The sequence below is a fragment of the Ornithodoros turicata genome, chromosome 4 (assembly GCF_037126465.1).
Source record: "Ornithodoros turicata isolate Travis chromosome 4, ASM3712646v1, whole genome shotgun sequence".
In the NCBI taxonomy this organism is placed as follows: domain Eukaryota; kingdom Metazoa; phylum Arthropoda; class Arachnida; order Ixodida; family Argasidae; genus Ornithodoros; species Ornithodoros turicata.
In genome coordinates, this window is record NC_088204.1 from 1,398,364 (window position 1) to 1,419,735 (window position 21,372).

Sequence of the window (21,372 nt, forward strand, 5' to 3'; positions counted from 1 at the left end):
CGTTGAATAACACTCATAAACCTGTTTTAGTATTTTTTTATTTATTATTTGCCCCAAACTCACATTTGACCTAAAGACATTCCAGTTGTAGTCTACAGTGCTGTACCCTCGAACTTGCACTACCACTTCAAAACATGACAATTATGAAACAATCAAATGCTGTTTATTTGTTCCACTATTAAAGCCCCTCCCAGGATGAGTCGGAGAAATAAGTGCATGTTCCCCGGTACTGCAGCTTCGAGAAAGCCTTAGAGGCTTAGCGGGATCCTCTACGGAACATAGCTCTAGGACAAGCGGCAAGAACACAAAATAAAAGGGTGTTGGGTCTTTGTTTGCAGACGGCATCAGTTGTGCCTGCGATCACGATCTCTGCAATGAGAAAAGAAGCAACGCTGAATGTTACTCTTAACATTTACTCTTCTACAATTACGCTGCCAAGCACAACGGCAGCTAGTACATGGGAATCCACTGTGCATTTTATGGCTCTGTTACGTTTTTTTTTTTTTTCTTCTCGTGAGCCACACCTGCCATATTCAGGTCCTTTGACGAACAAAACTATTTCCTAATCAACTAAACCAACGGGCCTTTTTCACAACCACTCATGTGTATGCGTCGCGGCGTCGATGACCTTGGGGGTGGCGGACAAGGATATCTCCGTATCTAGGACATGCCGCTGGACGGGGCTGACGGTAGTAAGGACACATGGGTAGGGACTTTGTGGGTTCGTTTTGGCACGTGCAGACGGTGGTTCGCTGGAGAGCCACTAGGATACGGCGCGAATGTGAAAAAGGTCCACTGATCAACAAATTCATGACACTGTAATCAACATGGCGGATGATGTAATGTGGAATTATATATTCTATATTAGGTCAACTTCTAATTTTAATCATGATGGCACGATGTTGCTCAAATTGTCGTCCCTCTCGAAACCAGAAAACCCTGCCTACCAGAGAAGGTGGTGTACAGTTGCCAGGAGATAAATGCTCGCATGGGAATCAGGATGTCATTTGCTCTTTGCATAACCAAAAGTTGCGGAGGCTTGCTGGTTCTTAAAAAAAAATTACTCGAGATACATGTTTACAATTTGTGTGTCGAGTCCTTCAGCTACATTCATTTATAATACGAAACAAAATAAATACCTTCTTTTTAAACTCAAAAAAGGTCTAGAGTGAGCCTTAAAAAAATCGAGATTTAAATTGAACTTCCTAAAAAAAATTCGCAATATTACCCTCCATATGGTTGCCAAAATTAACTTTTCAATAGGCATAAAAAGAAGAGAGGAGAATATGGCCCCAAAAACACACAAAAGCAAGGCAGTCTAGCTACACGCCCCATGCATTGTTTTTTCCCCTTGCAAACCTTTCCCTGGACCTTGAGCGCCTCCGCGTCGAAGATCCGCTGCTCGACCTGCTGCTGCTGTCCCTGGAGTTCTCATCCCGGTGATGCCTGTCTCTCGAACGGGACCTGAGCGGGAACAGGAAGAGAGGGGCCCACCCCCCAAATTGGGTCGAGTCAAGTCGAGCGAAGCTGTTTAGCCCCCCATGAAAAGGACCCCCAGAGAAAAATAGAACAAAATCAAATACGTAATACACAGCCTCTCTCCAACAATCACATTTTTATGCGCAATTCAACTTAAAAAAAAAAAAGCTTTCCTGCCAGTAAAAGGTTTCTTCTAGTATTATTACGGTTAGTTTTGCCACTTTTAATAAGCATGATAGCAAAGTGATTGAAACAGAATATTTAAATATTAATTATAATTAGGGCCTGACTTTTTCGGGTTTTATTTTTGGCCAAATTCGGGGGGTAAATATCCTGTGATATTTTTCATTTGAAAATTCGGGTGTATTCGGGTTAAATCCCGTTACGGCATATTCTGTCGTCAGGAATTCGGGTGATTTTTTTTTGTTTAATAAAATTTGTCTTAACATGGAACTAATGTTTAGCAATGATATCAAACTTTATTTTAATGCACGCTTACGAGTGTGCCAGGCGACCCTGATGTTTTCGGGTAGATTCGGGTTAAACCCGAATTTTACAGATTTCGTTCGGGGGTAAATATCGGGCGGATACGGGTTTAACCCTAAAAAGTCAGGCCCTAATTATAATTTATAATTAATAAATATAATACAAACAAATAATAATATTATTAATAATAAGTAATAAAATAATTTCTAATTATTTTAAAATGAAATATTCATAATTAATATATATCAAAATTAACAATTATTCAATTTTTTTAAAAAGATTTGTAAAAAAAGTGTAAAAAACGTTCTATTCTATTGTGTTAGAACACCGAGCAAGCAGCGTAGCGTTCTTTCTAATGTGACACACCCTCTCTACTGGCAGTTTCCAACATGTTAACGTGCATTTACATTTTGAAACAGTGAACAGGAGGGCTCAGGATGTTTTTAAAAAAGACGCAACGAAGTAATGCACGAAGGCGTGGCTAAGTTTGGGAGGGCGAGAGAGAAGCCACAGATATTGACCTTGAAGGCAAGGTCGCACCCGCTCCTCCCTCGTTACCTGGACCTCGAGGAAGAGGAGGAGGATGAGGAGCTGCTCCGCCGACGACGCCTCTCCGACGAATGGCTCACTGACGAGCTCCGACTGGACGAGGATGAAGATGAGTCGCTGCTGCGACTCTTCCTCGACTCTGACTTAGTTTCTCCACTCTTGGGTTCTCCCTGCTTTTCAGCCTTGTCTCCTCCGTCGTCGTCGTCGTCCCCCCAGCCACTCAAGTCGTACTTTGATAGATCCCCATCTTCATCTTCGTCCTCCTCCTCATCTTCTTCCTAAATGTATAAGAGTCTGTTAGGTTTGTATCTACCCAAACGGTTAGCGTACATTAGGCACAGTCACCTCATCTGGTTTCGAATGCTGCTGCTGTTGCTTGGCGACTGAACTAGACTCTGCTCCCGAGTCTTCCGAGTCTCTGCGCTGTTTCTTTTTCCGCCTGCCAAACTGTGCGACGACCAAAGACGAAGCCATTTTAATGCAGAACCGAGCAGCGGAATTTTTAACATCGTTCAACCAAAGTCTTCAGCTGACTTCTGGGCTTTAGCAAGAATCTTTACGATCCAATTTTATTTTCACTGGAGGGTCCCAGCAGCGAGACATCATATCTAGGATCTCCTAAATAATCCTCATTCTGGCTGAGAGACATTCGAGGTCACACCAATGAAACGTCTGAGCACGCCCCGCAAAGTATTGTGCAGGTTGCTGTAAAACCCTTATTGCTCGCCAGTCCTTAATTTTTGCAAATTTTGCAATCTCGAAAATTTGCAAATTTTAAGGGCACGCTAAATTCTAGATTTTAACACCTCGAAAACTAAGCTAAAAATTGCAAACTGTTTCTTCACATTTGGTTGTTCGAGTTGCTGTTAAGCATTTCAACTGCTCTACGGATCGGGGATGTGCAACGTCACTTTGATTATGTGTGATAAGGGCAATGTCGCGATTACGATTGAGTATTTAAGCCGATTAAAGGGATGGTCGCATCCGGAAACCTGTCCATGAAACAGACACCACTATGTTCGTCATCGGTCGACAATCTACCCAGCTGAATTTTTCGTCCAAAAAGTGTTTAGACATTAAATAAACAAATTTTAAAGGCCAGCGCTGCTCTGGTGGTATGGTATCACTCCCTTTGGAGGCCCTCTGGCCGTTCATGGGCACCAGAAAAATTGAAATAAATAAATAAATAAATAAGCGGAGCAGTGAGAGCGCGGTGTCCAGACACCATCCAGACGCCCGCACGGCCGAGGCATTCTTTTTGTCAAGGTCGTCAAGGTGTTTTTTCCAGCTAGGGAGTTCTGGAATACTCGCAAAATCAGACGCCTGCCCTTGTCACGTATTCTGTTGAATAACCATCAAACTACCAGACTGTTTCGCGTGGAATATTTGATACCGTGGGAAGCGGTGCGGAGGAATAAAGGGGCACCATAATTTCGAAATCGACTGGAACAGATGCGGCCATCGCTTTAAGCAACAAATTTTAGCATTAGAATTCGCTAAATTTAGCGGCCGCGAATATGTACTCTGTGCAAAGTTCGCAAAAAAAGTTGAGATTGCAATATAAAACGGGTATTTTATATAATGCAATTTTATATATAAAATTGCTCTGCATATAATATATATATTATGCATGTATATGCATATATATATATTACGCTGCACGTAATACCGAGCCATAGCAATTTTATATATAAAATTGCGTATATTGCAAATTAAATTGTAAATTGCAATTGTATATATAAAACGCAATTTTACGGGTATCTAATGCTGCACATCACTAATTTCCCTCTCAAACTCGGAATAAAGGTATTATACACAATACTCACGTCGTCATACTCTCCGTCAGATTCCTCCCGTTCTATGTACTCCACATTCTCGCGTTCGTTGTAGCCGCCGCCCAGACCTGCGTCCAGTATTCGATATTCATTCAGCAGCCAGAACAGTATTCACTCTACCCGCGATGACAAATAACTTTTGCGCTATACTCTTTACTTAGTGACAAACATACTATGTCTTACACGTGGGGTTTAAAGGAGCAGCGAAAGCCCCCTCCATAATTTTTTTAATTTTTTGGCCGCAGCAGTGTGCAGTCACACCTATACACATGAAAGGAAAATTTTGGGATGAGCACCTGTTCTTTCTTCAACTTCGCCAAACTTTGGGGCGTTGCACATGTTGCAAGTTGAGCGCCGCGCCCAGTTGACGTTTCCGCACCTGTTGGAACACGAAACAGAAATATTTACATTTTTAAAATTGAATATGTAATTAACGATACGCTCGAATGTGCCTTGAGGTACTCATCTCTAGAACCTCACGGGACTGTACAGAAAAAAGCGAAGTGTTTCATAACCTTACCTTCCACATTGCCAGTCGTCTGCACTGAAGAGGCCGCGACTCTTTTCCGCAGCTGCTTTTCCAATTTCGTGTCCAAGCTTACGTTTTGAAGGCAACTCAATTTTGTCTGAAAGAAACAGCACGTGCATAGGCAATACCGAGTCATATAGCCACAGCTGCTTTGCGGTGCTAACACAGAATCAAATCACGCAGGCTCCAAGGGATTCATGTTATTGTTTGCACGTGAAATATTTCTGAAGACCTTTTTTTCAAAACGTAGTTCTTTTCATTTTGCAAAATTAGCTGTAGAAGACAGCATTAAAAAAAAAAAAAAAAAGACTGCTCTGTCGTGCTCGGGTTCAAATTAACTACCTTTATCCATAAGCAAGCATATTGGGAGGTACGAAAACTTGGCCTCTCGTGTAAAAGGTAAAGTAAAGTAAAGTTGTAGTTTCATGAATAAGCGTTCTAGTACAGCTTGCAGAATACTTTTTAAGACGGCACACCTTTTCCACAACGGTTGCAACTGGTCCTTCGGGCAAAATTGACGTTGGCACATCTGGAAACAGAAAGAAACAATCCTCGTAGACTGACATTTTACATACGTGTCGCAACTGTTACAGTCTGCAAACTTGGGCATTTAATTGCTTCGCATTTGAAAATACGACATTTACAACGCGAAAAAATGTTTTCAAAGATGTTTCGGTTCCCGTAACTGGCTTCGATCTCTTTCCAATATTTTTAGAGCCAAGATCAACGCATCATCAAAAAGTAGGGTTAACAGCGCACGAAAGTTGCGACACTTACTGAGGATCGGGGCAAACCCAATCACCGTCATTCATTCGGAACTTTTTGCCATCCTTCGAAGATCTATGCTTTTCTGAACCAGAGTAGTAGCGTTCTTCTTCACTGTGCATTTTACTTCCGATATCTTACCGGTAGACAATAACAACTACCCAACCAAACTACCGTCCATCGCACATCGGACTGAGCCCGCGCTGATGTCGATGCACGTTATTTTCACAGTGGTTACAGTTCTCTGATATAGTTTTATGGGAATGTATCCTCGCAGATCTTTTAAACATATATTTCAAATGGGCTAACTAAATTAGCGGCATATTCTTTCCGCTGGTCTTGCACGTTGAGTCTTGCTGGTCTTGCCCTGTACCAAGGACCGCATTGTACGTTTGTTTGTTTGTCCCCTTGTCTTCACTTCATCCCCAAACATGGACCGATTATCACCGATCCGATTTACATTGGCCATATCATACTCAGATCGAATACATCGGTGATCGGGATGACCTTCCTGGCAGTGACGGATCCAAAAGGGGGGGGGGGGGCAATCGCCCCCCCACCGAAACGTGAGTATATACTGTATATACATCGGCTTTCCTTCGCTCCCCTGCCCCACTACGCTCTCCGACAAAGAAACCCCGCCTCCCAAACCAAGAGCCTGAATTCGCCTCTCTTTGTGATTGAAATCCGGTGCCCAACGGTACAATGAAACATGCAAGGCTGCAGGGAAACTGAGAGGCAGAGATTTTATAGAGCAAGATATAATTCCACGATAGAAACAACAACTTTATTTCAAGATGACGAATGGGGAGCTTCATCGCCAGAGGCGATACTCTACCTGCTCTACCCCATTGCTGGTGGTGATGTGGGGAATGAAATAATGGAGTCTAGAGTTTGGATTCTGCTAAATAAAACGAAAGACATTAGAAACATATTAGAACAACAAGAAAACGAAACATTGAACAGGTGAAGCCCTTTGATTTCTTCTCACATGATGATATTGGCAGACAGCACCTGCCTGCAGTCCCGGCGCCCGGTGTACAGCCTCACCAGAGGCAGTGATTTATCGAGACACCCTCCTCCCCCATTTTTTGCAGCACCCTCGTGCTTATGATTCTCAAACCCCGAAACACCCAGATTCTGGACGAACTGCTGTTCGAAGCTCCTCAAATCGATGCCAGTGGGTTAGGCTGGATTCGACCAGGCTATTCGCGATTTTTTTCAACCTGACGCCACCTCGCGGGAAGCCACGCAAGCTTCCAAACCGGGTTCAAAGTTGGAGGCGGGAATGTCGCTGTAAAAGGCTGGCCATGCGGGTTTCTCCACGGCGCATACGAAGCTCGAAAGAGTTCTGCAGTGTTCCACAGTGCACCTCAGCGAGGTGGAAACACGAAAACTTGTCGTTTCATCACTTCCCTCATGAAAACGAAAGGTGCCAAAGTGACCCAAGTCGCCGTACCAACCGCCAGAAAGCATGGGTACAGAAACTTCGCATCGGGAAACGTGTGACTAAGCACATGCTCGTTTGCTCCAAACATTTCGACTGTGGCGACTACTTCTTGCCAGGTAAGCCACATATGTGTTTACAAAAGTACGTTATATTGCACGGCATCGAAGTCCGAAGTTTACAACGCGCCAGGTCGTGCAATGCAGCGACAGAACCATCATTCATTGACGCTCGTTTTGTTTATAAAAAACAGGGCACCCAACGAAAACTAGACGACTGAAGAGGTCAGCCGTGCCAAGCGTAAACCTTCCCAAGACGTCGACCTTTGACGCTTGTCAGGCAGAAAGGGCTGCAGCACTTGGTGCCGAGAGACACCGCCGAGTGGAGCAAAGGAAGCAGGCAAAGGACCGAGACAATACGGTACGCGGCTCTCTGTAGCATGTTCAGAGAATTTGTCATTATTACAAACGTTGTATGACAACGTGGAGCTCACGCGTATCGATGTGGGAGTTGAATTTCCGAAGCGCTTGTGCCTAAGATGTAGGTTCGTCCATGTGCAGTGCTTGCTGCCAGTGTCACTTCCACACTGTGGTGCTGTACTAAATGTCGTCGGCAGTTATCAATCATTTCACCTTCTATAGGTTCATCACACCATGCATGCAGGCTGTGCTGAGGGCATCACATCAGATGATGATCAGGCAATACAACATTCTGCCAATGAAACTGAAGTGGCAGAGCTGCTGGCTGACCTAGCAAACCGCATTCCCAGTCACAGACAAAGTAAGGAACCGGTCATCACAGAAGACAAGGGCATTCAGGTCACGTCAGGGGATCTCGGCACGAAATTTCTCTCTACACTAACTGACATAAACATTGTGTCGTTCACCGGGCTCCCTTCTATGGATCTCCTTGACGCATTGGTAACTTGCTACGAAAATGTTGCTCCACTTTCTGGAAGGCACCACCTGACAGCAAAGGAGAGAGTAGTCCTAACAATGATGAAGTTGAAGCACAACATGTCGTTCACATTCCTAAGTGGCCTGTTTGGATGCTCCTCTTCGACATGCTCCATCATTGTAACACAAACTGTCAAGACCTTGGCAAGGATACTGTCATCAGTCGTCGTGCTTCCAGCTAAGGAGGAAATCTTAAGAAACATGCCCAAGCAGTTCGAGAGGTACCAAAATGTTCGAATTGTTCTGGACTGCACCGAGGTACCCGTATCTCAACCAAAGTGCCTGAACTGTGCAATCAATGTATATTCTTACTACAAGAAAGCATTCACATGTAAATACATGATTGGTGTCACACCTGGCGGAATTATTGCACATGTTTCCAAGGGATATGGGGGGCGAGCTTCAGATAAACGAATTTTTGAAGAAAGCGGCCTAGTTGACCAGCTTATCCCGTTTAAGGACGCCGTTATGGTTGACAGAGGTTTCCTAATAGACTCTGTTTGTGAAGCAAACTTTATACCCGTTATAAGGCCCCCTTTCAAGAGGAAACAATGTCAGCTGCCAAAAAATGCAGCTCTTGAAACTCAGACTATCGCCGCTGCTAGAGTGCATGTGGAGCGCGCGATACAACGAATGAAGATTTTTAAAATACTTTCAACAAAGGTACTGTGGAGCACAGTACCTATTCTTGATGATATTGTGATAATCACAGCAGCGGTGACTAACTTGTCTGCTCCAATTTTTTCATCATGCAGGTTCCTTTAACGCTTTTTCCTAGGGTACTGTCAGCCTGAGTGCAATATAGGTTTTAGTTTATACATGTGGAGATCTGCCAGTGTGCAATAAAGGTGTCTATTGCTGTACAGTGGAGTAGAACCCTCATGGAGCTGTAGTTATTGAAGTAAAATATGTAAATTATTTTGAGTGCCTGACTGTGCTGTGACAATAACTTGAGTGTGGTTTGTGCAATAAAACTAGTCAATCACTATTCAGCACTGCTTTGTTATTTGCATTTTATGAACTAACAAAAAATACACAACAAAGAGTAGTTAAAGATAGACTGATGAAGCATGCTTTATGACAGAGCTGTGATGCAGTTGCATATGTACAAGAGTAGAACATGGAAAATGGGCAATGCTGCCTGTGGTTTTTCTGGCACTCTCTGAAAGGAAGACTCTGCAACAAAATTGCCCACCAAGGTACTGGATTATTTGTGATATCCAAGGCAGAGGGAACACGCATGTGAATTATATCCATCCAACATGCAGCAAAACTCGTTTTTTTTTGTGCAGCGCGGAAACAGCTATGATGGTGCTTTAACTTTGACTGCCTGTGCTTATCACTGAGCACAGGGCACGTAGGGACTCGGAGCAACTTTTAGCTCATTCTCGCCACAATTGTTGCGGAATCTCCCATAAACACAACTACAGAATGAGTTGCCCAATGTATTACGTGCACAATATCTGCCGGAGCTCGGTTAGTACATACTGGTCGTACACTTCACAGATTACTTTACAGAATGATGCGAAATCAGTAGCGTTAAACATTACTTTTTCAAGCTCAAAGCAAAGGGTGTCAACAAACACAAAGAAATGTGCCTCGTAGACTCCACAAATTCCCATTTGCACGTTCATTTGGGTTGCGTAATCCCGTTTGATTTTCCTCTTGCTGTAGTTCGTAAATGAATTCTCAATTTTTACTGGACACTTAATTTCAAGTATAACCCGTTTGCTTGCACAACATTCACATGTAAACTCAACGATGCCATCAGGCGAACACCCAATGAATGGAATGTCCTTGTACAGTACAAGTCCAACCTTTTTAACGTCCACGTCATGGTCTTGACAGCGCATGTAGTTCACATAGGCCATTTCTGCGATGTGTTGCTTTGCCGATCCCTCTCTCATCTGTTTTGTGGAGACAACTTTTGTTCGGAGAACAACGTCCAGAAATGGTAACAGATTCACTGGCCTTGGACCTTTCAGAAGTGACGTCGACCGTGTCATGCAGGTATGTGCCACACTAGCCGTAACTACGCCACGCCTGTAGTCATGCCATGTTCGTGATTCTGCTTGCTCCCTTGTCAACTCTTCGATCTTGTCTGGCACAGCATAATGAGAACGCATGTCCTTGTACAGTTCTTCTAGAGGCATGGTCATCACATGTGACTGAGTGAGGTAGCTCATCAGTGGAAGTGGAGCTGGGGACTCCTGACCTGTGGGTAGTTAGTTTGATTTTAAATAGTAGCTCATGTTAGGATGAATGAAGTGATACATGAACAACTCCTTTCAGAGTCAATGATAACACGAGGTTAGGCAGAGCGGAGGGGGGGCAGCGGCAAAATTTGTGCCCCACGTCCATACATCGTTCAAGCAAATGGCAATATTGCACCCCTTTTCAGACCAGTTCTAGAGGGGCAATTGCCTCCTGCCCCTAGGCGCCGGCCCTGCCCTAAGGCCACAGAGGAGGCTGGGAGAAGTTGAATACAAAATTCCCACGTTTCAGAAACTTATGTCCCAGGCTCTACATTGAGGAGTACTTGTTTACCTTGAGACATTGAGCAAACAGCTGAGGCACCATCACATTCTGTCCTTTGTCTCTTTCTGTAATGTAGCAGCAGTAATATTAGTGCATTCCGTATGTCATGCATGCAAGCCAAGTAAATTTTGAAATTGCTTTTAGAGGTGCAGTGGTATGAGGACGTTGATGTTAATCTTACACATGCCAATAAAAGGGCAAAAAACAGATGACCACAGACACGTTCAAGCTAGCAACACACTTGCTTGGACACATGCAACGAAGTGGTGGGTGCCCGCAGCTCCTTCACTATGAAGGCCACCATCCCAGGATTCGTTCACACTAATACATTTCATTCGTATCCTGCAAAGGGGGCCTCTGTAGCGAAAGAGCTGCTGGCGCTCACTGCTGGATTGCCTGTGTCCTTTGCAAGTTTGGACTTGTGCATGCCTCACTCTGTCATTTTCGTTCATTGCCATGTTTGATTTTTTAGAGTTAGCTGCTCTCATTAAGTATACATCTCTTCCCACTCAGTACCTGCATTTGTTTTTCATCACAGCATCACTAAGCTATGCTCCTTCATACTATCTCACAACGTGTTACTATTGCACGTTCAACACGCTAACTCCACCAAAAAGCACTGCGAGCAATTACACCCACCCCGTTAACCACGCATTCACATGCACAAGCTCCAATGTCATATACTGCATTGAATGCGGCGACTGCTCTATGCAATACATTGGTGAAACCAGCCAACAAATGAACAACCGCCTTACCGGACACAGAACCGACACGTCCAACAAACTCCCCAAAGCAGTCGCCGAACACTTTAACGTTCCTGGTCACAATTTTGACAACATTAAACTATATATTCTAGAAACCGGGTTTAGATCCACACGTGACAGACGTGATAGGGAGTCTTATCTCATATACAAGTTCAACGCTCTTGACCCGTCCAGTATCAACAAATCACAAGGCACCCTAGAAACACTTCACAAATAAAATATGCTTTTCCCTTCTACCTCCATTATCATCTGTTATGTTCTGCATGGTCACTGCTTTCTACTTTCTTTATTGCATGCCACAACTTTGCATTACAAATATTTAAAAAAAAAAGAAAAAAAAACCTTTGCTGGTTCTGGAATTTTCCCCACGTAACCACTAACGTCCTTATATTTCGCTATTCCTTGCCTTTTGTCCCGTTTCGTCCACGTGTTCGTGAACCTTCCATTTTTCTGTAACCGGTCTGTAGCCTAGATCACCACGTTCACATAATCCCCTCCACACTCTAACAAAGCAGCCATTCACTCCGGCCGTAAAAGCCCGTACGAAACCTTTCTTGCCTCCGGGCTGTTGACCCACAATTCGCATGAACCTTTAAACACGTCACACCTAACCCTTTAAATACCATGCCAATGATGAGGACGGTGCCCAGAAGAAGAACAGTCTCTGTTCGAAATATCGGCGGCTTCTGTCCTGAGGCAACTCTCTTCCTACATTCTACCGGTTCGCTGGATTTCTACCCATCAACGTGTTACTATTGTTTCTCTCCAACACAAGCAACAAGTTACGTCACTGATCAATAATATCACTGAAATGCTCAGGAGGCCTATAATGGCCTAGGGGCCTTCATGTGTGCACACTATCAAGCTTTCCTTACCGGTGTTGCTCCACAGCACAATCCGGACAGGACCTCCGCAGAAGATTCGCCAAGTGGGCCAAAGTTTCATAAGGCAAAGGAGAAGCAGCCTCTCTGGTCACGTGGCACATCATGTCCAGGGGTACGGTGTCATACATTTGCTTTGAGGCCTTTTTCTTCGTTGACCACTCGCACTCAATGTCAGTACAGCTGAGGTCTCGCAGAGAAGCAAGTCCATTCCTGAAGCAATACATTACGATATTCAAGTAGCTTGTATTACAACAGCGTGAACACAGGGATTCATGGAGTAAGTACCGTCAGACGACATGAAATAAACACATGAAAAGAACACATGCGATAATCTTACTAAACAGCGTAAGAAATAAAAAAGAGCAGTGCACGCACTGGCATGACGCGGTTAACCCCTTATGCGCAGGAGTGGGCATCCTCACTGCACTTTCTGGGCGTGTTCACCAAAACGACGTGCACACAAAGCATCCCGGCGCAGCAGACAGTCAGAGTACTGAGAAGCACAAATAAATTGTTGCTAAGAAAGACTGCTGCACGAAAAACCAGATGTGACGATGAAATACGTTGAGAACAGCACTGGTAAAAAGAAACAAACAAACAAAAAAGCATGGCCCGCGACCACAGATACCTTTACACTCACCGATAGCAGTGGAGGAGCAGTGCGCTCACATGCTTGCACTTCTCAGATAGTCCCGCGGTGCACGAACAAGAAGATCTGAGGACCCTTAGTGATTCTTCGCCTGCGGAATCCTCGAAAGAAAGGCACACCTCGACGCTGTGTGGATTCTCATGTATGCCCGCGGTTCGCAGGCAAAGCGCAATTACGTTGACGTCGTTGCCGTCCCTGCCTTTTACGCCAACCAGCAGAAGGTGCCGTGCTGCTAGCAAGCGTTCTGCTTCGACAAAGCACCGCGATTCGACCCCGCAATTGAGAAATCTCAACACGGCAGATAGAGGTAACATTGCGTCGGCCCCGCTTCCAGCCGCCATCTTGGAAGGTGACACTTGCGCCACCAGTGGTCGTAGAAAACGCGAATAGGGCTGTTGCAGTGAAGTTTGCACAGCGCCATTTCGGGCCCAAACGGCCGCGGATCACAACAGTAAGGAGTTCCATCAGCGGGTTTTGCATGGTGTGTCAAACGGTATGGTGCCAGGGAAGCTACAAAACCTGTAGGAAATCAACAGAAAAAGCGGTGCTCCTTGAAAAGCGCGAACAACTCGAAACCGTGTACTTGAAAGTGCCGCGTCGTCTGCTAAACTGGGGAGTGTTGTATGATTTGGGGCGCTGATGTTGCTGCTCACTCGCGCCACCTGGCCCAGAGCAACAGGCCCATAGCCTATAGGCTCCTTGAGCAACCAGAGGACACAAAGTGAGTGCGATGATAAACGGGTAACTTACTTGTTTTTCGCCGTCTTGACAACTTCGTGGCTTGTTGTAGTAGAATACAGCACATGAAATGCACACGCTATTGGCTCAGCGTCTATAAGCTGTGCAGTTCCTCCTAACAGTGCTTTCCACATTTGATCTTATAATTGCCACTTGAGTACGTCGTTGACGTCATCCTATCTCACTCATGTTCAGCAAAATCTGTCGTCTGCTCCAAGCTCACCCAAGCAGCACACTGTACTGAAAGTCGAGTGCAATAGGGGTGGATGGGTAGGTGGAAGGCCTTGAACAGACTCGTGACACTGGAGAGCATTGATAAGACACATACCGTCCACCCCTATTGCACTCGACTTTCAGTACATTGTGCCGCTTGGGCACCCTTTTCAATTGATTCCTTGGAACTCCCCAGTTAGGGATTTTCCCATCATCATCCATACACCCTAACACCCTAAAACACCCCGAAGGATCTTGCCACACCACCCCGGAGGGCAAAAAAAAGACTCGAAAAAAGTCAAGGAGATGAGAGTGGTGTCACCCCTACGCATTTGGAACTCACCACCCTGACATTAAAGTATCTGCCCCAGGGTGCCCTGTCCCTAGCTTTCCCTTGCGGGCCTTCCGGTCTCACACTCACCAGGCGTCTCTGCCTGTGCTGGCTTCCACACGAGACGCGCAGCAACGAGGTGGAGGAACGTGTGGTCCGGTTTACGTTTGTCATGACATGCAACAATAAGATGAAGGGAAGTGCCTCAGAACAGCCTTTAGGTAGGTGATTTGTAAATGTTACCTTTTGTGAACGCGGGTTTGAGGTTCGCTTCAGCTGCGGTCGAGGACTGTAGGATGATAACAATACGAAGATTTTTGTGACGATAAATGTCCCACAACAGACAACTGAGGAACATTCGGGAGCAGTTTTCAGTTCCTCTTCGACGTGAGTTAATATGAGGAGTATCTGCAATGGCGTCCACCACAACTTCGAAACAGATGCAACAGCAGAGCGGGGCAACAAGTGGCATGGCAAGTCTCAAATTGTGCAAAGTTCGTGAAATAAGTGATGAAATTTGGCGCTTCTCTGATATTGTTCCGTTTAATATGCCATTTTATTTGCTATTGTTTTGCGTGAAATCAATATTAATAGTCCTTGGGACAGCCATGGGCCAGCCGTGTTCCGGGTCATTGTCATTGTACTCAAACTGAGGCCGCCATGTGTTTGTAACTTTTTTTTGGCGAGCGGAGGGTGGGCCAACGGCTTTTTTTTTTTTTTTTCGGCAGTCGAATTCATAGAATAGGAATAAAATTCTCGAACTAATTATGTTCTCCATTATAGACTGTATAATTATGCACAACACAACAGTATTAATAGTAAAAGCTAGTTATGTGACCCAGAAACACCTAGACCTAGATGTCGCGTAAATTCTGATGACGTGGGCGCCTGAATTTAGCCCACTTTTAGATGTTGCACAGCGTGCAAGGTATATCTTGCAGCGTGCATTGTTATCGCCGAGAACGCGCCAGGGCACTAGATAGATAGTAATAGATAATTTAGTTGGTTTGACGGAAGGTTCCTACCTGGCCTGTCGTCGCAGGCCACCACCTGGTGCGAATGCGCATGTGGCGCATGGCTGGTTCTTCTTCTGCTAAGAAAAAGTTATCTGTTCGGAAGTAACAGTTGCACTGCACTGCCGTGATTTCTCGATGCGGAATTCGTTTTCCTTAGCTATTTTTTGAAACTTGGAACAGGTTCGATCCCCTGTATTCACACGAGTCAGTTTTCTGCCGGCAGCAAGTCGGGAAGGAGTGAGAGGATATCCAGATAAACGAGGTCACTACGCGTCTGAAGACGCCCGCTCGTTATCTAGCATTCACACGAGTCATTTTCCCGGCGGCTGTCAGTTTTCCGATCCCTTCTGTATTTGCGCTTGAATTTCGTGTCTAGCGTAGGATGGACCCAATGAAAGAAAAAAACTCCTTGCGCTTGGGCTCCTTGTGGATGGTTCACAGTGCATTCACGTGAGAAACGGGACAAGATATGGGCCAAAGAATAAGTTCCGAAGAAGCGCTATGGAATGTAAAACAGCATTAACCCAAATCTCCGCGTGGACAACCCAAACGCCTGTCGGAGTATTTTGATAATAGACGTTGTCACATTCGGTTTTATTTTCCACTAATGAAGCGTATCTCGATGCTGAGCATCAATATAGGCGCTACAGCGTGCCGACAAGTGATGGACTGGCGATGAAGCTGTGATGTCGAGCTACAGGTAGTCAATAATTAATTAAATTAAATTAAATCAAACCAATTTTTATTTTCCTTTCGGTAGGACGAGTAGCTTCCAATTATTATGTTTTTATACATGTATTGGAAACGTGCAAGCGAACGATGATGTGTAGTCAACGTCTGTCCAGCGAAAGATATATCCACGTTTATAAAATTCATGCTTTGTATTCCGTGTCTGTGTCGTCTGACGTAGAGAAAAAGCTTCCTATGCAACACTACATTGTAGGCATCTATCTATGCATTGCATAATTGTTCCAAAGCTGCTGCGCCGGTGTGTCGTTGCACCACTTTCGCGGTAAAGCCGAGCATCGTTGGCGTTCCAATTCAGAATTGGCCATAGTACAGTGAATGCCATTGTATGGGACACATACAGAACAATCCTGATGAAATAAAAAGCAATCGCGATAAGTATCCGTTGCGTCACCTTCGCCTTCTGCCGGCAGCAGACGCCGTCGGTCGTCAGAATCTGTGCCGGGAGGACAAGATATCCGGCTGCCTCCGACTGCCACTCCGGAGATCAGAAAGTGGTGACGTGGCGAAGAGCGCCGGTCACGTGGCACCAGAGAGCGGTGACGTTCCCTGTCGCCTGAGCGTCAGCCGGCAGAAAACTGACTCGTGTGAATACAGGGGAATCCAGTGGCGTGATCTTTCCGGGGGCTCTTCCGTGATTGGTCGATGGGTTACCATGGGGGAACAAGGGCAATGATTAGTCAGATTTCGCGCTCTGCTTTTCCTTCGTCTGCTGCGCTATATCCAGTGTTGTACGTAGCGCCGTTACTAGTAGCGGCGCTACCGTATCCGTTACTTTTTTCGGTAGCGGAGTAGAGATCGCGCTACTTTTTTACACTGGTAACGAAAGAAGTACTTCCGCTACCAATTTGCGGTAGCGCAATCTTTGAGCGCTACCGCTACTTTCCGAGCTGGGGTTCACGACAACACGACTTCGACCTATCATCAAACCTCCACTCTGCCTGCCTTCGATCAAGCTGCCCGATATCACAACTCATTCTGGGGAGAGCGGGCAAATAGCCGAAAGGAGGGCACAGAGGCCGTTATCTTACAAAGAGGATGTGTCATCCACGTGTTCCCTATTTGGGATGAACCTTCTTGATTGGTGCATTGTCGGAGTTGTCTGCAAACTGACGTCACTCCATTCTGGAGCCGTCCTCGCTAGCTATGAGTCATGACATTCCACATGACATTGCACCACGTGCGCTCAGGTGCTTGACAGTTGCCATTTCTTGTCCGCTGCAATGGAGGGACCATGGCCTGCTACAGTACAAAACAGTAGCGTGGTGTTCAGATGTCTACTATGCGCCTCGGTGGGAAAGCTTTATCTGTGCGTCAAGGAAGTCAACGTCCAATTTGAAAAAGCACACCATGGTATGTTTACCAACTTCTCGTTCCGGGCAATCCGAGTTCTTTTTGTGACAAAGCTGTTGAGCCTTTTATCGGTAGACTTGCTTTGTGCTTTATTTGCTTTAGAGGAAGCGAAAAAGATATGCAGGATACCGAGTAGGCTTTAGTAAATCTGTAAAAAAAAAACGGTTTTCAAAATTTTAGCCTTCAGGCAACCTACGTGTAACCTCCATTGGACGTCGATTTATTGTTTTGAGATATTGTTTTATTTTATTATCTATTATTTTAAGACGTTTGAAGTACGTCATCAACGATACTGTTTGTTTCTTTCCTAAAAAGTAGCGCATGAAGTATCGCGTTACTTTTTACGGGTAACGGTAGCGGTATTCCGCTACTTTTAGGTACGTGTGACGATATCGGGATTTCGTTACTTTTTGCTCAGGTAGCGCGTATCGGTATTGCGCTACCTTTTTCGGGTAGCGGGTACAACACTGGCTATATCTGCAGATGCAGAATTTAGTGCATTTGGGAAACAGTTTGAATTTTTGCAGTTTGTTGCGACTACATAAACGCGAATTTCTATTCGCACTGCTCAGTACTTATTTTGTTTGAAATTATTTCGGTAACTATATTTATTTTAGACGAACTTTTTTTTAGCTGCATTAGTAGACTTACTTCAGTTTATTCTCAAGCACTGATGTTTATCCCGCGTTTATTACTTCTCCTATGTTGTCTCTTCCAGAAGCGCGTCTGCATTTTAGACACGGAGTGCGCCGTATCAGGCTGCGTGAACTTCGACATGGAGAGAAAAAAAAAAGCCATTCACAGTTTTCATATAATGTGGAACGAGTTAATTCAGAGTATAGGGAATACTATACCTGTGTGGTGTGCTGCGTCATGTGACCAACGACCTGGTCGAGAACCGCAATGAAAGTTTGGGTAAGTGCTTCCACTACCAAGATTAAGACGGACTCACTTCTTAAGAAAGTCTATGGGGGATTTTCGTTCGCAGGGTTCTCGTAAACCTCGCTAAATTTCTACGCGGAACAGGTACAGGCATGTTCCCCTCTAGCTTACCTAGGGAATGACATATTTTTTGAAGGCCTAACGCTATCCATTGATTTTTGGTGAATTGAAGTTTGTCAAATTTTCAATACATGGGAGTCTATGGGAGATGCAACAAAATCGCTTCTCTCGGCACGCCCGCCCGCGATATTTGGGCCAAAATGATTTCATTCCCTACAGTAACAGTTCTGGAGTTGATTGCAATCCACAAATTCGACAAGCTTACTGCAGTTTTCCAGATCCCTGCGAATGAAAATAGTGGCTTTGTCGTTTTCTAGCATGCTCTGCACGCTCGCGCCGGTTACATTAATAATGTAATTAATTAAGTAATTACATTAATTACATTAATAAACATTACTTCCTTAAAGCGTGCGAGGAAAGCAAAACGAAGAAAACAATTTTGCCACTGTGCAGCCAACTCTCTTCGAAAGCGAACGTTAACTAGATCGCACGAGTCCGCCTTAACTCCAGCTTGCTTGCATCCTGCTTTTGACTTCAAGAAAGAAATCTATGTAGCCATAGCCCGAGTGGATATCATCAGCCGACTGTCCGACCGGCGTGAGATTGTTCAAACTGCCACGCACGTTTATGGGCTTTTCACAGCTACTTACACTAATGCACTCTTGGAACAGAGCTTCACCACGTAGCACTGCGAAGGCCAACAATTACGTGCAACCACGATACAGTTATCACTCCAGTTTTTTGTGGAAAGCGTACGCCATATTGTGAGAATTAACATAACTATATGTGTAAGTGTAAAAAAAAAAGGCGTACACCTCTCCTTTTTAACCAATCAGGGGGCAGAATTATGTGTCATTCGGGATAGTGGTTGTCTAAGAGGGTGCCACGCGGCCAAGTTCTTTTTGTATGAGTGCGGACTAAATTAATGATAATAATGGATAATTAAGGATAACTAATTTCATAATGTCCCTTTTTCACGTACGCGTCTTATCCTAGCGGCTCTCCAACGAACCACACTCGGAGCGCGTCAAAACAAATCCACGTGGGTACCACAAAGGACCAAAACCGGTCGGGAGTGGTACCGACTAGAGTCACTAAATAGGGGTACAGAGTATCGTATGCCTTTTCCGCGCCGGAGCCGCCGTTCGGAGTCCGCGATTGGGCCGATCGTGTCACGTGATTTCTCCTTCCGAGAACTCGCCTCCATCTTGAGTCACCTCCGTCCAGAACCTGTTTCCTGGGTTGCGAGCTAGCTCGACCTAGAGTCACTAAATAGGGGTACAGAGTATCGCATTCCTTTTCCGCGACAGAGCCCGCGTTCGGTGTCATTCATTTGTCCGACCGTGTCACGTGGTTTCTCCTTCCAAGAACGCGCCGTTCATGTTGGGTCCTCTCCATCCAAAACCGGTTTCCGCGGTTTCGAGCTGGCTCGACTGCGCGCAGCTCTCCGGCGGAGGAGGTGGAGTTGGCGTCCCATTGCTCTGCGACGCAGCCGCGCAGGACCCAAGATGGCGGTCTTGCTCGCCGGCGTGGCTCAGTGTCGCCGTGTCGCTACCCTGCTCCCTATTTAGTGACTCTAGCTCGACCACGCATTGTTATCCGCCGGAGAAGATGGAGATTGGCGTCCCATTACTAGGCGACGCAGCCCCGCATGACTCAAGATGGCGGGCTCGTTCGCTGGTGTGGCTCAGCTCAGTGTCGCTACTCTGCTCTCAATTTAGTGGCTCTAGGACCGACGAGCTCGCGCTGTTTGTGCGGTCTCTCCACTGGTCCCCACTTCTGTCGTCCCCAAACTGCGCCATCTAGTGAAAACGAAGATAACCCTCTCCGGCGCCTCAAGGTCATCCGTTGTGAAAAAAGTCAATTGTTATGGAGTGGTGAGTGGCTTTGTTTTGAAGTTAGTATCTCGAGCAGAGCCATTCCGGAGTTTCGCTGTTGGTTGTGCATTTTCGGAAGAAGCTTGTTGGTACACGATCGTTTGCACTGTTCCTAACGCGGACGTGGATGTTCGTTTAGTTAATGAGTGCGCACAAACAATAAATAATTCGATTGAGTGCGATTTCTTGTTTGTGCACCACTCGAGTTGCAAAACCAGTAGTGCCATGTGTTGTGCGTAACAAGAGAGCCTGCGAGAATCGAGGGAAATACGTTCTTTCGCACATGATGTTCTGGGCTAAGCCATATCGCCTGTGAACATATACTTTCGAGGAATTTCATTTCTATTTGATGCGAATTGATGTTTGGCGTGATATTGTAACATCAAATGCGTTGTCTTGTACGTTATGTCTTCACGGCACTAAGAGGTTGCCGTACATGGCACAGCCTGGTTCCAGGCGATCCTCCACGTTGCACAGCATCGTGTTCTTTACCGAGCACGATATATTGTATCGTACAGGCAAACGTGAAACCGAATCGTCGCGGTGTACGCGTGCTTACCTTGCCCGGTGTGTTTTCTTCTTCCGTTGACGTTTCCGAGGCTAACTCGATTGAATGTGTCGTAAATCTGAACAGAATTGTAATTCCTTTCTGTGCCACTTGGAAATAAATCTTACGCCGCTACGTCTCCGCTCAGAAAATAATTCTTGCGAAAGGTCTGCGGAAGACACATGCGGACGGCGAAGCTCCTGGGAACGCAACTCCCAGATTGCACCGCGAGACGTGTCGTGCTGCATCCTGGGATCTATGCGGGTCGTACAATGAGGAGATACCCGAAAAATCTGTGTCCTATAGGTGGCGAATGGAGCTCGAGGAGATCTTTTATTTGAAATATATCCTAAATATATCCAGAAATATGTATCGTAACCTCGGAGGAGTATTGATCGACCTTAATCGCCTTGCAGCTACGCCAACTGTGGAGGACATCGAGGACAAGCTGTTTACACTGCATTATTGCCTTCGTCGCTGCTGTGCCATAAAAATATTAATCATCGTCGTGCTTACACTGCCAAAAGCACTGACCAGCGTATAATAGGGGTGCTCTCCACCCCCGCCACCTGTATGTCCCCTTGAGTTTCCCAGAACAGGCGCATTTTCCCATATGCATTTCTTAACTGTTTCACCGAAAGAGTTTACATCGAGACCGCCCATTTAT

The 21,372-nt window shown here is 45.4% G+C and overlaps 3 protein-coding genes across 6 annotated transcripts; 1 reads left to right on the forward strand and 2 right to left on the reverse strand.

The window, feature by feature from the left end:
* Positions 1-20: 20 nt before the first annotated feature.
* On the reverse strand, positions 21-5,850 carry LOC135390619 (zinc finger Ran-binding domain-containing protein 2-like). 4 transcript variants are annotated; one of them, XM_064620385.1, is made up of 9 exons: positions 5,656-5,850; positions 5,355-5,407; positions 4,870-4,975; positions 4,646-4,728; positions 4,341-4,417; positions 2,845-2,961; positions 2,524-2,792; positions 1,360-1,464; positions 21-369 (listed from the first exon to the last, which is right to left on the reverse strand). In XM_064620385.1, the coding sequence occupies exons 1-9, from the start codon at positions 5,763-5,765 to the stop codon at positions 345-347; spliced, it is 945 nt and encodes a 314-aa protein (XP_064476455.1). In that variant the 5' UTR covers positions 5,766-5,850; the 3' UTR covers positions 21-344. The 4 variants fall into 4 exon arrangements, with proteins under 4 accessions (XP_064476455.1, XP_064476456.1, XP_064476453.1 ...); XM_064620386.1 differs by having other exon boundaries at positions 21-1,464; positions 2,860-2,961; XM_064620383.1 differs by having other exon boundaries at positions 21-1,464.
* A 1,893-nt stretch (positions 5,851-7,743) lies between these two features.
* LOC135390517 (uncharacterized) lies at positions 7,744-8,811 on the forward strand. Its single transcript, XM_064620211.1, has one exon. It carries the CDS (start codon positions 7,744-7,746, stop codon positions 8,809-8,811), a length of 1,068 nt encoding a protein of 355 aa, XP_064476281.1.
* A 250-nt stretch (positions 8,812-9,061) lies between these two features.
* LOC135392609 (uncharacterized) lies at positions 9,062-13,203 on the reverse strand. Its single transcript, XM_064623318.1, has 4 exons — positions 12,873-13,203; positions 12,224-12,442; positions 10,594-10,649; positions 9,062-10,261 (listed from the first exon to the last, which is right to left on the reverse strand). Exons 1-4 carry the CDS (start codon positions 13,193-13,195, stop codon positions 9,495-9,497), a joined length of 1,365 nt encoding a protein of 454 aa, XP_064479388.1. The 5' UTR covers positions 13,196-13,203; the 3' UTR covers positions 9,062-9,494.
* Positions 13,204-21,372: the final 8,169 nt, after the last annotated feature.